Genomic DNA, 17,116 nt, shown 5'->3' with positions numbered 1-17,116 from the left:
ACGCAAACGTGAGAACACCCATCCCACACACACAAACACTTGCCTCTCAAGCCCACTTTGAGCACTACGATGTTCCTGAACTCCAACAGGGTGGTGTTCCGTATGTCCATGTCTTTAGATGAGTCCTGTTCAACACAGAATCACACTGTACACAGACAGGCCCAATGTGTACCTACTGTCTCCATTCTGTTCAACACAGACTGGTTGTTCCTCTGTATGACCTGACTGGTGTAGTCGGACGTTACATGTTTAGTTTTGTTTAACATCTTTTCACTGTTCAGTGAAATTAGACGAGGAGGAAAAAAAAAGGGTGGGGGGGCAGGGTGGGGTGGGGGGGGGTTATAAGCGCATGGGAAATGAGACGTAGAGTACTTAAGAAGAGGTGGTTGGATGACTAGTGAGTAGTAGAAAATGAAGAGCTATGAAGGACTGTACAAACAGTGAACTATAATGGTGTGTGCGTGTGTGTTGTGTGTGTGTGTGTTGGCGTGTGTGTGCATGCGTGCATGCGCACGTGTACATTACATACATGATGAAGATGATGACGCTGTTGAAGAAGACAGCGATGATGGTGAAGATGCCGTTGATGATGATAATGATGATGATGGTGGTGGTGGTGGTGGTAGTGGTGGTGATTCATTTTCAGCAAGTTACTCACCGCCAAGGGATACATCAGCGCTTGCAGTGTTGGAAGGATCTGCATGAAAAAGTAGTCCCAGGTCTCTCCCAGTTTCTCCACAAGTTCGGCGCCTGTGGAAAAGGAAGGAAAACACACACACATGCATGTGCACGCATGCGCACACACGCGCAGAGAGAGAGAGAGAGAGAGAGAGAGAGAGAGAGTTTCGTGGTGAACATCAAGGGGAAAAATCATGGAGATACCTATTTCATCAAGAAAGAAGGTAACCAAAGTATCAAAAAGAATATATATATATATATATATATATATATATATAAACATTATATACATACAGAGAGAGTGAGACAGGCAGACAGACAGACAGACAGACAGACAGAGAGAATAAGAATCCAAGCCCAGAACTTTCGTTTTCCAAAAGAAGTCTTGGTTTAACTTTTAACCTTTAAAACTAATTTGCGCATGGGGTTGGTTTTGTTGTTGTTTGTTTTGTTTGTTTATCTCTCTGTCTGTGTCTGTCTGTCTGCCCCCCCCCCCCCCTCTCTCTCTCTCTCTCTCTCTCTCTATATATATATCAAACTTCTTTCCTTATCAAGCCGCAAAAGCTACACATATAGATACCCAAAGTTATTCCTCTGGACTACCGGTATACCAAATGCAACCTACACAGCTTAAAAACTAACTCTTGATTTTCAAACATTTAAGAAAAACAACACACACACTTTGCTTTTATGCAGCGGTCCTTGGCTTTTGGTGAAGCCTGCATAATCATTTCTTCTACTTCCCCGCCTGCTTCCTTCCTTTCTTACTGAATCGGTTCCTTTTTCCTGTTTTGTGGTTGATGAATGTTTGTCTGGATCTGGATCTGTACGTCGCCGAACCAATTTGGTTATATTGCGATGGAAAAACAGGGAGAGTGCAGCATAAAAAAACAAAAACAAAAACAAAACACTTTTAAGGGCCAGCTAGGTGTGGAGCTTTTTGTGTTATTGTTGCTGTTGGTTGTTTTGTAATACAAGTGAGACTAGCTGGTCAGTGTTGTTGCTGTTGTTTTTTTTGTTTTTTTATCACCTTTCGATTGGCCTTTGTATCTTTGCTTTGATTTTCTGCATGTCTGTCGATATCTCTTTGTGCATGGCATGACTTACGCAAAAGGACAACCATAATCAACCAGACGTATGTATCTCTCTCTATCACAGAGATTCAAGATTCAAGATTCAAAAACTATATTTCTCAAGGATAAAGATTTTTAGGCATTGCCTAGTCTTCCAATCTGTCCTTGTGACAACAATAACAATAACAACATTAACGATAACAACATAATAATAATTTTGTTAACACTGCTAAATCTACTGCTACTACTACGAATGATAATCATCATCATCAACATTGTAAAAAGTAATAAAACGAACGCATTCACACATTCACATCGACCCATCCTCATCTCCACATACATACACATGCACTCCAATCAACACACACTTATGCACATACAATGTTTGTCCATGTGCGATACTTGTGTATGCGTGCCCATATTTGTGTGTGTACGTGCGAACGTGTGTGTTCATGCCTCTCTCTCTCCTCTGTGTGGGCTGTCATGTAGGATGTAATTCGTCATAATCACAAGGACTAGCTTAATATGCATGCACCCCCCCCCCCCCCCCCAACCCTACCCCCCACACACGCACACTTAGCGAGTAAAAACAGAAGAAAGAATATGTTTAACAAAACACAATGAGACATCCCCTCATTTGCATCATTGCGAACAGGCGGCAATTATGTAACAATAGCATGCATTCAGTTTCAAATAACGTTGAGCCGGGGCGCTTGCGTAGGCGCAGGCTGAAACCGTAATGTACTGCAGTGAGTTTTTACAATTTTTTTTTCCTTATTTCCTTTTGTTTTTCTTTCGCCCGCAGGATCTTTCCGCCTACGTACGAAGACCTGCTGTAAAGTGCACCTGACTCCTTGCTTGACATTCATGCAGGCTGATATGATTTCCGAGCGTTGTGCAGTTTGACAACTGGGTCGCTGGAAATTTGATCACTGTCACCAGTTCGATTTGATGCTTGCGTACATTCGATAGGCGAATGTGCGCGTGCATGCACCTACACACACACACACGTGTCACACACACACACACACACAAAGACACACACACTCACACGCGTGAGCACACACTACTCCAAAAAAAACATGCAAATACTGAACTGGAAAATCAGTTACATATCAGTATTGAGAAAAGTTAGAAAGTAAAAGTTTTCTGACAGAAGGGGGAAAAATGTTTCGCGAATAAAGACCGTAAAACTTCAAACAATAAAAACGTGTCTTGTTACTACCATGGGCAAGGTTGGTGACACAGGGAGGAAAAAAACAAACCAGAAATAATGTTTTGTTGTTGTAGATTTGACCAAAAAGAAGTTTATCTTAACAGCCGCCGTGGTAGCATCTCGGACTGACGACTGGGAGGATGCAGGTTTGAACCCCATCAGAGGTGGGGGTGAGGGGTGGGGGGGGGGGGGGGGGCGTGGGAAGGGGTGGAGGGGTGTGGGGGTTTCGACTGGTGACTGTCGCTCCTACCAAGAGCTGAGTGTTCTTAAGTGGCCAGGCTAGGACCGACACTGCAGGTGTCTGTATCTCTCAGTCAAGCTGACGGACGCCGGGATGTAGTATCATTATGAGAGAACAGCCTTGTTAAGTAGTCCCAGACCGAAACAGGCCGCCCTTAGCAGCATCTTAATCTCCCCATCATTATTTGAAATACAGAAAACTAAATGTCCCACATTTTGGGGCACGAAAACAAAGAAGAAAAATAGAATAGCAAAAAACAAAACAAAACAAAACAAACAACAACAACAAAATTTACAAGCTCACCTTGATCATTCTTGATTTTCTCCCTCAAGAGCACCATCCCCTTTTTTAACAGCTGGTCCTGTCAAATGTAGAGCAAAAAACACGTGGATTACACGTTTATTGGTGCGCGCGCATGTGTGTGCGTATGCGAACTCTCGCGCGCTTGAGCGCATGTGTGTGTGTGCGCGTGCACACGCGCGTGTGTGTGTGCAAGCGCATGCGTGTGTGTGTGTGTGCGTGCGCGCGCGTGTGTGTATGCGCGCGCGTGTGTGTATCCAAGCGTGTTTGCATGCGTGTGTGTTTGCTTGTGCGTGCGTGCTTGCGTATGTTTATGTGCGTGAGCGTGCGCGCATTTATGCCTATGTGCTTGTGTGAATGCATACGTGTTTGTGTGTGCGCGTTTATGTGCACTCTTGCGCGCGTGTCAGCAAATAAGGCAGAAACACGGACAGGACATACTGAAGTCAGAACATCTACCTCTGTGTATTCATTTATCCAAAGCTTTTAACAACTCTCCAAAGCCAGCTGATTCAAGTGTACAGACTTTCACGAATTTCCCAATACAATGACTGACCATTTAAGAACCAAGGTTTTTTTTCCGGTTAAGATTCCATGAGAAAGAAGTCAATTTCACAACTAAAAATGTATTTATTTTTGTGTGTATAAATCCATTTTTTCAGCAGTATAAGGACAAAGGATACATTTTCTTTTTTTCCGCTTCATATTCAGTGTCTGCAGATCAAAAACATATGCTTTATCGTTGTTTCATGAGACAGTTTATGAGATGGGTGTGTCTGTAACACCCGCAGACAGACTACTTTTGTAAATATGATATCGGTTGCGGATTCCAGAATGCCGACAATTCCTCGAAGAAACAAAACAAATCCCAAGGTGAGCGCTTTTACTCCTGTTTTAGCCTAGAAATAAACGTATTAAAAAAAAAGTCTTTCTTACGTGGTTTTTCGTTCTGACTACTATCTTATTCATTAAATGTGCCTGTGTACTTGAACTTCTGCTGGTAGTGAGTGTGTGCATGTTCGAATGTATTTGTTTACGTTTGCGAGTTTGAGCGTGTGCACGTTTGCTCGTGAATACTATTCTCAGTTGATGTATGTATGTTTATGAATGCGTAACGTTGTTTAATCTTTTGTGAGTGTGTTTTATTATTATCTTCTTCTTCCTCGTTCGCCTCCCATTAGATGAGCAGCCCGGTGTCCTCCATGAAGGCTGCCGTCCGTCGCAACTCCTCCAGGGTGCCGAACAGCTTGGCTTCCACTGTTGTCGGTGTTGGCCAGTACTTCCTCCTGGATGCTGCATGCGTCCTACAGTCTTGAAGGATGTGGTCGGTTGTCATTGGTCCCTCACCACAAGGGCACTCTCCACTCTGTCCAATGCCAAATTTTGTGTGCATGTGGTGGAGCAGGCGGTTGTGTCCAGTCCTCAGGCTGAAGATCTTGACCTGTTCCCGTCGTTCCAGCAAATGGCATCTGTCTTCTGGGTTATATTTGGGGTGCTGGAGGCGCCACTTTATTCCTTGCTGTGCCTTGATGATTGTCTTGATTTCATCGTATGACACCAGTTTGTTGGCCTGCTCCTTCTGTGCACCGTCTTTTGCCAGAATGTCCGCTTTTTCGTTGCCTCTGATGCCACAGTGTGCTGGTACCCATTGTATCACCACTTTCTCCACTCTGGCACTCAGGGCAACAAGGGCTGAAGTGAGATGGTTTTGTTCTTTGCAGCAGGAGTTCTTGAGGGCTTGGAGCACGGAGAGAGCGTCTGAGAACACTACCACCTGCCCTGTTGTTCTTGTGGAGTTCTGCGAGACTGTTCTGGCTGCCTCACAGAGGGCTTCTCGCTCAGCTCGGAAGTTGGTGGAGTGTCTTCCTGTTGGGATTGCAATTTCTTCATCTCAGTCTTTGTATCGGAGGAAGATTCCAACTCCACCATCACTCGTTGCTTCTGTGGCGGAGCCATATGTAAAGACATGAGTCCAGTCTTCCTGGGGGTACTGGCTGCAGATGTACTCCATGGCCAGGGCCTTCCTTTGGGTGTCTGACTGTGTTCCTCTCTTCTCCACTCCGGGAATGCTGGTGACAACTGTTGGGAACATCTGCCTCTTCCAAGATGGGTGGGTGACATTTGCCGGGATAGGCTTTGCTTCGTGTTCCATCAAGACTGGGGTTTGTCTTTCAAGGTGTCTTGACTGGTGGATGAAGCTGCCTCTTTTCAGCCGGCTCTTGGTGGGTCTGCTCATTCTGTTGTTCAATGGATGGTTTTCAAGGCGTTTGAATTTTGCTGCCTGGATGAGGATCTTTGTGTCCCTTCTGTCCTCCAATGACTGTAGCCCAGAGGTCTCCTCCATCTTCAGGATTGGCGTGGATCTCATGGCGCCAGTTATGACACGCAGAGCTTGGTTCTGTATCTTGTTGAGATGGTCGAGGTTAGACTTTGCAGCTGATGCCCATGCTGATGTCCCGTACTCAACTACAGGTCGGACTCACCCCGTATAGAGTCTCTTCAGGATACGTTCATCAGCCCCCCAGTCCGTCCCTGCAAGTTTCTTCATGATCGCCAGTCTCAGCTTGGCCCTGCTACAGCATCTGGTGATCTGCTGTTTCCAAGTGAGCCTGCGGTCAAAGGTCACTCCCAGGCAGGTAGGTGTGGGTTCCTCTGCAAGCCTTTGGTTGTTCAGTGTCAGTTTCGCCTCTTGCTTCTTGCTGGGTAGGCTGAAGACTGTGTAGGTTGTTTTGCTTGAGTTGACAGAGACAAGCCATTCCTTGGTCTAGTTGCTGATCTTGTTGAGCACAGTCTGGAGGCTTACCTGTGCTGTAGTGGTGTACTCTTCAGAACACTTCTGTGAGTGTGTTTTATTATCATTATTATTATTTTATTTTATTTATTTATTTATTTATTTTGTTAACGCCATTAGCTCCCAGCCTGGAACGTAAGAGCGTCATTCTGCATTCTTCTTCGTCTCAGTAGAAGTGGTAGATGTTGCAGTAATAATCAAAAAAGTACTCGTAGTTTTAGTAGTACTGATGTCGTAGTAGTTTTTGCAGCAGCAACAGCGGCAGCAGCAGCAGCAACAGCAGTAGTGATAGCAGTAGAAGTAGGAGTGTTATTATATATGCTCTAATTCGGCTATTCTATCTTAACCTGAGCGGCCTAAGCGCTGAGCTCGACCTGACTCTAAACATTTTGTTTTCAACATTTCAACTAAAATTACCCGCCAAGTGTTGAATTTGAAATATCGTTAATAAGCAACTCCGTGGCAGAAACACATACATGTACAAACGTTTTGCTCACCTTGTAATACTCGTATATCAAAGGACCAGCTTCCGCGTCGGAGAGAGCCCTGAATGAGAGGAAGAAAATAATAATTATCTTTAAAACAATGAACACAAAAATGTGCCCATGCACACACATGCGCACACTGACACACGCATGCACGCACACACACACAAACACACACACGCACGCACGCACATCAATCAAAAATAACTAATCCTTTGATACTTGTTTGGGTACGGAGGATATAAGTACCATCATTCGTATTAAACTTTTGTATTTTTACTAAATTAAATAGCAAATGCGTGCGCACAGACACAGACGTAGACACAGACACACACAGACACAGATACACACACACACACACACACATGAGTCAACAATATTCAATCCTTTGACCCTTGTTTGGATATGGAGGACATAAAATACCATGATTGATAACTATTGTATTATACACTAAAATTAAAAAGTTAAAAGTACAAACACATATGCGTGCAAGAACGCGTGCGCGCGCGCACACACGCGCACACACACTCACACAAACACATGCACGCACCTGCACGCTCGCACGCACACACGCACGTACACAACTACCTGACACTTTCTTGTAGCGTTCCCAGCTCGTTTTCTCTGAGAGGGTTGCGCTGAAATAGCTTGATGATAGCCGCTTGTACACTGCAAAATGGCCACACAGCGGAAAAAACAACAACATTAAGAATAAAAATAAGTTATATCGATATAGCGGTTTAATACAAGAAACAATCTCTATGTGCTGCACAAATGCAATGTATAAAATAAATCTAATAAATGCATAAGATGATGTAGAAACGTATAATGGCTATATACATAAAAAAACCACATTCATTCACATTGTAAAAGCACAAGTTTACATAAGCCACGAAGTAGAATATACTCTCAACACAACAAGCCCTAACCCAAGCAAACATGAATGGGTAAAAATCGACAAACCTTTATATAGTTCGAACCACACCTCCATTCCCCCATCCCACACCATTTTCCCCGAACGCCCATCACACACACACACACACACACACACACACACACACACACACACACACACAACCATTAAACTGAGACAGCAGCACAATTTGAGTTGTGACAGATAATTATTTTCAAAAGAGGAGTTCTAAAATTCACTCTTTCTCCCACCCCTGCTACACTTGCCTTCACTGTAACTGAACGAACGATTGAAAGAACAACCAAGCAAAAAAGAAAAAAAAAGAAAAAAAGAGTAAAACAACGCCCTCCACAACAAAGAAAATGCGAAATGACTGAACGAACAAACAAGCAAACAATTATAATAATAAATCAATTAATCGATCAATTAATCAATACATGCAAAAGTGGCGAAAGAACCTATAACTTTCTTCCTCTTCGTTTATCAACAATTGCTGCTGCTGCTGCAACGACCATAACTGCTCGCTACTTCTATTTCTGACACACCCCTTTCTCCTACTGCTGTTGCGGTTTTTGCTACTGCTACTGCTGCTGTTACTACTACAAAAACAACAACAATTACTACTACTACTACTACTATCAGTGCTGCTCTGCTGCTACAACTACCGCGAGAGGGTGATACTGACAATTCCCTTTAGTATATGGCAAGACATAAAGCAAGAAAATGTTATGAGAGTAACCGCTGCTACTGATACGACCAGCTTTATCACAAGTGTAACCACGGCTATACGCCAGTCTCTATTACAAGTGTAACCGCCGCTACTGATACGACCAGCTTTATCACAAGTGTAACCACGGCTATATAACCACCCCTATCACAAGTTTAACAACGGCTATATGTCTATCTCTCAAGTGTAACCGCTGCTACTGATAAGACCGTCTCTATCACAAGTGTAACCACGGCTATACGACTATCTCTATCACAAGTGTAACTACGGCTATATGCCCATTTCTATTACAAGTGTAACCACGGCTATACGCCAATCTCTATTACAAGTGTAACCGTTGCTACTGATACGACCATCTTTATCACAAGTGTAGCCACGGCTATATGCCTATCTCTATTACAAGTGGAACCGCTACTACTGATGCGACCATCTTTATCACGAGTGTAACTACAGCTATATGACCATCTCTATCAGAAGTGTAACCACGGCTATATGACCATCTCTATCACAAGTGTAACCATGACTTTTTTTACCATCTCTATCACAAGTGTAACCACGGCTATATGGGCATCTCTATCACAAGTGTAACCACGGCTATATGACCATCTCTATCACAAGTGTAACCATGACTTTTTGACCATCTCTATCACAAGTGTAACCACGGCTATATGACCATCTCTATCACAAGTGTAACCACGGCTATATGAACATCTCTATTACGAGTGTAACCTCTGCTACGGTACCACACCTCAGTGACAAGTGTAACCATGCATTGCTACATTTGGTCAAGTGAGTGGAGTTTAACGACCTACTCGCACCAGAGACTACATTAACCACGGACATATATATCTATTTTTAGGTTCATGACATTTACCCCTTCCAGTCGTCCACTCTGTTGTGGAGGTGAGCGGGGAGAGGCATGAGCTGCAGCACCGAGTCACTGTCCACTTTACGGGCCAGCCAGGCTAGCCATTCAGTGAGAATGAAACAATCCATTGTAGACCAACCGCTGACCGTGTGACAAACACAAAGCACCCAGAGTGAGACGGCCAACTTTCGAACGAACCAATAGACGCGACTGTTACAGTCAAATGCCAAGAGTCGAGTTCAAGCAATGCGTGACTGTTGACCAATCACTGAAGGCGTTACATTCCTCTTGCTTGATGTGACTGGGTTCATGACTGCAAACGCGACGAGTCGCATGCGCGCTAAACAGTTCATGTTGGTTATTTGCCAACTTATTACCATTGTTGACACAACAACACATAAACTTTTTACCACACCAGCAATGGAGACAAAAACTAAGCCGCTCGGCTGGCAGTCAAATAATCAGTGTCAGCCAATCAGCGTAGGTGATACATTCATCCGGTGAATCGATTCGTGCCATCCAATCTGTGAGCGCGTTACATCTATCACTTCAAACCACCTAGAATCAAGTGGCAGTTGCTGACAGCCAGAAACAGCGTTGAAAGAAAAACCTCTCGAAAGACTTCACGCTGACAGTTCCGAACAATGTGACTGTTGTAATCGAATGCTGAGAATAATTAAAAACACGTGGGAAAAGTATGTAAAACAAAACAAAACAAAATAATTGTAGGTTGTGGACTGAATAACTCACTTTGATAAGAAGTGTCCATGTTCCATTTGTTAGTTTTAGAAGTCAAGATCTACTGGCCACCAATATGACCACATATGCACATGGAAAAACAAAAGGGACAAAAGGCAAACAATACATGGCGACAATGTATGTGGCAAGGTTACCGCAGAGAACATAACGAATTTGTAAGTATATTAATGAAATAATGCTGTGATTAAAGTATCATCTGAACACAAAGCATCGGAATTCAAAATAACACAAACTGCACGAACTGCATATTAACTAACCTAATTTGTACAGAAATCTACCGAGTAGAATAGCAATATTTCAAAATAGTGTGCATTATATATACAGATATGTGGAGTGATGGCCCAGAGGTAACGCGTCCGCCTAGGAGAATCTGAGCGCGCTAGTTCGAATCACGGCTCAGCCGCCGATATTTTCTCCCCCTCCACTAGACCTTGAGTGGTGGTCTGGACGCTAGCCATTCGGATGAGACGATAAACTGAGGTCCCGTGTGCAGTATGCACTTAGCGCACGTAAAAGAACCCACGGCAACAAAAGTGTTGTTCCTGGCAAAATTATGTAGAAAAATCCGCTTCGATAGGAAAAACAAATAAAACTGCAAGCAGGAAAAAAAAAAAAAGAAAAAAAAAGGGTGGCGCTGTAGTGTAGCGACGCGCTCTGCCTGGGGAGAGCAGTCCGAATTTCAGACAGAGAAATCTATTGTGATAAAAAGAAATACAAATTCGAACACACACACACACACACACACACACACACACACATATATATATATATATATATATATATATATATATATAGAGAGAGAGAGAGAGAGAGAGAGAGAGAGAGATCTATATATATATATATATATATATATATATATATATATATATATTACAAATTGAGAGTTTCAACAAAGATGACATATTCATTGTCATAAACAACTGTGAGAACTTCAAAGTGTTCGTGTGTCTGTTGTAATACGGCTTTAACGAATGTCTTGTAAAAAAAAAATAAAAAAAAAAAAAAAAAACCCCATCGAAATATCATTATTACGGACCTCATCACCAACATAATCCAAATTACATCAAGTACCCAATATCTTGTTTCTTTCTAATTCATTTACAGGTTCAGCAGTCATGATTTGCTTTATCGTTGCATCCGATCAAAAATAAGTTTAACCACTCGTTCAAATTTCGCTTTTCACGGTAAAATGGAACCTATTGGTACTCACACACTACTCTGATACTTCGGTACACGCGCACCTGGTTTGTGTACATGTTCAATGCACATTTAGATAAGTACTTACATTCCGACAAGCAGAATCGGTTTAAAGGTTGTACTTAGTTTTGGGTGTAAAACGCAATGACTGACAAACGCAAAAGCCTTGTGCCCAGCTTGTAGCAGAGAAATTGGCTATAACCACACACACACACACACACACACACACACACACACACACACAAATCAGCAAACAGTTGAGTAACCAAGTACATCACTACCGACCTATATGCCGACCTTCCTGCCTGCCTGCCTGCAAAGGGACCTTCCTAACTACAGAACTAACTATCTAGCTCACTAATCAAGCGGTCAGCCTTTTCGTATCCGACGACATAACCAACCCGTGACCGACCAGCCACTGCACACTAAGCATCTAAGAACTCGAATTAAGTATCTCACATACTTAAACTGCTGGATCATAAAATCTAATTTTCCCCGTAATTTTTCTTTCTTTCATTCTTGTTTTCTTTTCTCTTCAGAATCCCAGTCATTGCAGAGACAGAAAGAAAAAAAAAAAACCAAAAAAACCAACCACAAAACACACACACAAAAACAAAGCCTGCACACCATCACAAGTTTCAGATCCAGTGTATGAGGCTGTAACGTGACCTGTGGTATTGAACTGTATAAAATGTCAAGGACGATTTTTCAACAGGTACGGACCACAGAATACCATCTGCCGTCAATAATGATAATATCATGGTTCACGCATATTGATCTCCCTCCCTGTCAACGACTAACTGAACTGAACAGCTTCCAACGGTTTGGGAGGGGGGTGGGGGGTGGGGTTAATCATTGTCAAATAGGCACATAGCAAAGTTAAGCACCGCAATATATTCTTTCTCTTTTCTCCAGTGGTCTTTTTTTTCTTTTCTTTTTTTTTTAATCCGTAAATTTTGCTATGTCCGTAAATTTTGCACTGGAGGACTGTGTATCGTTACAAATTCCCCCCGCTTTTTCCTTTATATCTGAAAACCATCTCTCTCTCTCTCTCTCTCTCTCTCTCTCTTTTACATACAAAATTCATCAAGGAAAAAACTGTTTCCTTGTGGGTTTCTTTCACATGCGCAGCCGTGAATGTCTACTTTAAAGACAGCTTGCAATGATTACATCCGTTTTACGCGAGATCACGCACGAGGAATCACACAGTGGGGGGAACATCAGGGGATGGGGGGGAATCCTCTAGTTCTACTGATATATATATATATATATATATATATATATATAAAAATACATATATATATATATATATATATATATATACACATATATATATATATATATATATAACCTGTCGAAGAGAACACAGTCATATTAAATGGTCAACTGAAATGTTAGAAAGACCTACGTGTCGCCCAGTTCACGCAGAATTCAAATCAAGTTAAAAAATATTGAGGAAGCAGCGTAAAAAGACCAATTCAACTACGTGTGTGTCAGTCCACATACACTCAAATTAAGTTTGAAAAAAAAGGAAGAGAGTACTGTTTTCCTTCAAGGAACGGAAAAGAAGTATCTGAAGAGACATCACGGATCAAGATCTTCGTGGGACTTGCTGTAAACTCTTTGTGCCTGGTGACAGGCAGATTCCAGCAGCCAGTCAGAATACGTTGCCCCGAGAACCCTAGGCACTGATGAAGTCGGTGGTGGTGGTGAAGATCAGGGTTTATCCACTTAGATCAGTGGGCTTATCCCCGTACAGGCAGACAGATGTACAAGTATCTCGTTCTATCCCCCCCACCCTCCTGTCCCTGCCTGCCCAACCCTCCTTCACCACCTTACTGAGTACGACACGGTTTAATCGGTTGGGTCGTCGCCTCATTTTCTGTATGGTCAGTGGGTGTCATCCCGATTCTACTATTCCCGACTGGCTTATTCCTGAATCGCCTATTCCCGATTTGCCTATCACTAAACTGATGATTCCGAATCGCCAATTCGCATTTCGCGTACAAATATTCGTCTGTTAAACTCCACTCTACCTTAAGAGAGAGAGAGAGAGTGGAGCCAGAGTGAGAGTGCAAAAAGTTTGCAGCTTAATAAGAATTTTCATTTTCTTTAGCTTTTTTCCCCCCTTCTTCTTAAAGAATATGAAAGTTTTACAAACCACTACCATACTATGGAGCGATGGCCAAGAGGTAATGAACCCAATTTGGAAGCCAGTGTTATCGAGTTCGAGTCACATATACAAATCGGGAGTTTTACTCCCCTCCTTTCCCCCCGCTATACTTTGTGTGATAGTCTTTCAGGGGTGCTAGTCTTTCGCACGAGACGAGGTTCCGTGTGCAGCGTGCACTTAGCGCGTGTAATAAAACCCGCAGCAAAGTCATAAGGGTTGTCCATGGCAAAATACTGTAGAAAAATCTACTTTGATCGTAAAACAAACATACTTGCAGTCAGAAAATAGAAAAGAAAGAAAGAAAGAAAATCGTGGGCGGCGATGCACAATGCGGACGCTCTCTCGGTGGGTGCGAGGGTGAGCATCCCGATTTTCACACAAAGAAATATGTTGTGACAAGAAAAGTAATTCTGTACAATGGTGTATCATAATTATTGTTACAGCCGCTGCTCAATACAACGACCACAACAACGACAAAACTCCTACTGTTTCAACTACTGCTGCCACCATTACTGCTACGACCATCACCACCAGGGTTACTGCTGCCACTTCTGCATTGTTATTGAAAACACATCGAAATTTCATAAATGAGGGAAATCCAAAATCTAAACGCAGCTCGATGCAGCTGCAATGAGTACCAAACTTGTCCAGTTACAGTATATATATATATATATATATCACAAACTCTACCCAAGTCAATATAAACTCTTTTGAAACAAATTAAGAATCCCTTGTAACCAATTTGCAACAACCGAGAACAGTTTTAACAAAACGTAATTATGATTTATGTCGAAGAAACAAATCGAACTCGTAAATCGGCGTTTCCAGGAATTTCGTAACAAAGAGGAGTCCATCTAATCTCCCGGTTCTTCATCTGTCACACTTTCAACTAAAACATTCCTCGTGAGAAATTAAACATCCTGTTCAGTCCCCCCCCCCCACCTCCTCCCCTCTTATCGCACACTCACAAATTCACACGACACACACTTTCCTTCTCTGTTCCTCTCTCTCGCTCCAACCACACACACACACATATACACACATCCGTACCACATAATTATAATCTCTCTCTCTCTCGTTCCAAACGTACCTACGCACGCAAGCACATACACACACTTATGCCTATATAGGGGCCAATAAACCTCGAAGTTACACACACACACACACACACACACTATCCATGTGTCTCTACCACACAACCCCCCTTCCCTTCTCTCCCTCTCAAATGACCCACCCACCCACACGCACGCACACAGTCTTCCCCCCACCCCACCCCTCCAAGCACCCCCCTTCAACTCCCACCCACCCCCCTCCCCTAACACGTTAACTTCAGGACAACGCAACGCTAACCCCCATTAAGCCACACACACTGTGAGGGCGAATCAAAAATAAAACACAACAGCTTTTACAGACAGATCAGATACAACTCTTGACAAACGAAACCTTATCCCACTGTCGACTGCTCTCTCACTCCCACCTATCCCCTCCCCACCCCACCCCACCCCCACTCCTCCATCCCTTCCCCTGCCCCCAATGCACTCATACAATGTGATTTGCACAACTGTGTCCTCGCGCGAGCTGCTGACAATAAATCAATATTCGTGTATCGCGGCTAATGCCCTGATGAGAAGATGCACACGTGAAGGTGGGTTAACTATATTAATTCGCTTTTGCAAGGCAAGACGTGGTGGTGATGGTGATGGTGGAGAGAGTGGAGGGAGGGAGGGGGCTTGATTTACATCTTAAACATCACAGATGTGCTATTTTCAACCGTCGGGAAAAATTGATTTGAAATAAAATGGGGCGGACCGGAATGCGTGGCACTGCCCTCGTTGATCTAATTGAATCAATAAGTTTAAAATAAATGGGCGCAACTTGTCATTGTCTGCAACAACCTTCGTTAATGTTGTTATTCCTATTATCTTCGTCATCACCACTGCTGACTCGGCAAGGTTGTCCTCTTTGCTGACTCGGAAAGGTTGTCCTCTTTTGTTACCTTTCATCGTGTTTTTGTTGTTGTTGTTGTTATCATCATTATTATTACTGCTGCTGTTGTTGTTGTTGCTTTACTGACCCAGCTTCCGCGTCATCTCACTGGCATTACCCCCACACCGCTCATCCGGAAAATCCCTCAGGAAACCACACAAACGCTATAAAGTTTGTCGCACTCCCAAAAGTCCATAGAGATTTACGAGGCAGCGCCGCGAGGCAACACACCACCAGCCAAGACACTGCATTACATGCTACGAGGTAATGGTCTGAGTAAAGTATCCGTATCTCTTTCTGACCCTCGCCTACTATACTCCTACCCTTCTCCTCTGTCTCCCCCCCTCCTCCCTTCTCGCACTGTCACACACACACACACACACACACACACACACACACACACACACACACACACATATATATACATATTTTCACACAGAGAGAGAGCAACAGACAGACATCTCTCCCTTTCACTTAAAAACACAGATACCTACACGGAGACAGACACACGCAGAGACGAAACAGTCACGCAGATACAAACCAGACAGTCACACAGACGAAACAGAAAACAGACAGCCACACAGAGACAAAAAAAATCAGTCACACACACACAGCAACAGAGACAACAAGGGGACCCTGACTCACCCTTCAAAAGCCTCGGCCTTCTTGGCAGCCTCCACGGGCCCCAGGGCAGCGCAGAAAGGCAGGGGCAGGGAGGAGCCTCGTCTGTGGGCAGCGGCCCGGGATGTCCAGCTGGCCAGCTCCACACTGGCCAGACTGTGTCTGAAACGGTGAAAAAAAAAGTTGTTTTTTTTTAATGGAGAGAAAATATCAGGTCAAGACCGTCAACGGTTAAATGTCCAATAGCCTTTTACGACAACGGGGGTAGCGAAACCATATCCACTGTCTGAAATGTGAAGAAAAGGAAAAAGGGATGGGTTAAAGAGTAAAGGTCCCATGGCCTTTACGCCCATGGAGGGCAGTGAATTTATATCCACAATGTCTTGGCCATGGCATCTATAGGAAGGCAGAGTCCCAGTCCTCTTCTTCCCCGACCCCCAAGTCGGGTACCCATTCACACCTGGTTGGAGTGAGGAAAATCGGAATGAAGTTTCTTTCCCGAGGACACAACACCATGACTAAACGAGGCATCGAACCCTGTGATCACTTGGTAATACTAGATCAGAAGTCCAACGCCTAATCGATTTTGCTACGGCGCCTCCTCTACAACGTCTGCAACGTACGATGAATAAGCGAAGGGAGTGAAACAATGGGTGAGCGAATGAGAAAGTGAACGACATAGAAATTTCATTGCACCAGTGTTAAAATACCTGGGAAATTGTCGTGGTGATGTTCATTCACTTATCTTTGCACGCCACTGCACATCAATAACCAACGACCGAAACACACCCAGTGAGCAACATGCAGGCCTAAATATCAACAAAAGCTAGTGAATGAATGATTGAATTAATGAATAGGTAGGGTAGGGTAGAATAGGGTGGCGCTTCACTATGGGCAAGCCGCCGTGGTGCGAGTCTCCTGTTTAAATGGCTGTGTTTCTCGTACATTGTTTACGTGTCTCACACCACAAGTTGATTTCTTTTACTGCAGATAATGGAGTCTTCTGTACTATGAATGAATGGAATGAATGAGTGAGCGAGTGGGTGAGGGTGTGATCATTACAGGATGTCCAGCTGGCTGATTCCATT

The 17,116-nt window shown here is 43.5% G+C and overlaps 1 protein-coding gene across 4 annotated transcripts in view; it reads right to left on the bottom strand.

The window, feature by feature from the left end:
* The window catches only part of LOC143282878 (proline-rich protein 5-like), a 102,462-nt gene that overhangs the window by 8,364 nt on the left and 76,982 nt on the right, over positions 1 to 17,116 (bottom strand). For all 4 annotated transcript variants that reach the window (XM_076588749.1, XM_076588750.1, XM_076588751.1 and 1 more), the window contains 6 exons: positions 16,053 to 16,190; positions 7,373 to 7,453; positions 6,797 to 6,845; positions 3,512 to 3,569; positions 659 to 750; positions 44 to 125 (listed from right to left, as the gene is read on the bottom strand). In XM_076588749.1, coding sequence (XP_076444864.1) covers positions 44 to 125; positions 659 to 750; positions 3,512 to 3,569; positions 6,797 to 6,845; positions 7,373 to 7,453; positions 16,053 to 16,190 — 500 coding nt within the window. The remainder of the gene's footprint in view (positions 1 to 43; positions 126 to 658; positions 751 to 3,511; positions 3,570 to 6,796; positions 6,846 to 7,372; positions 7,454 to 16,052; positions 16,191 to 17,116) is intronic.

The sequence above is a fragment of the Babylonia areolata genome, chromosome 6 (assembly GCF_041734735.1).
Source record: "Babylonia areolata isolate BAREFJ2019XMU chromosome 6, ASM4173473v1, whole genome shotgun sequence".
Taxonomy (NCBI): Eukaryota; Metazoa; Mollusca; class Gastropoda; order Neogastropoda; family Buccinidae; genus Babylonia; species Babylonia areolata.
The sequence above is the reverse complement of the archived record's forward strand: the minus strand, read 5'-3'. Positions and strand labels throughout refer to the sequence as shown.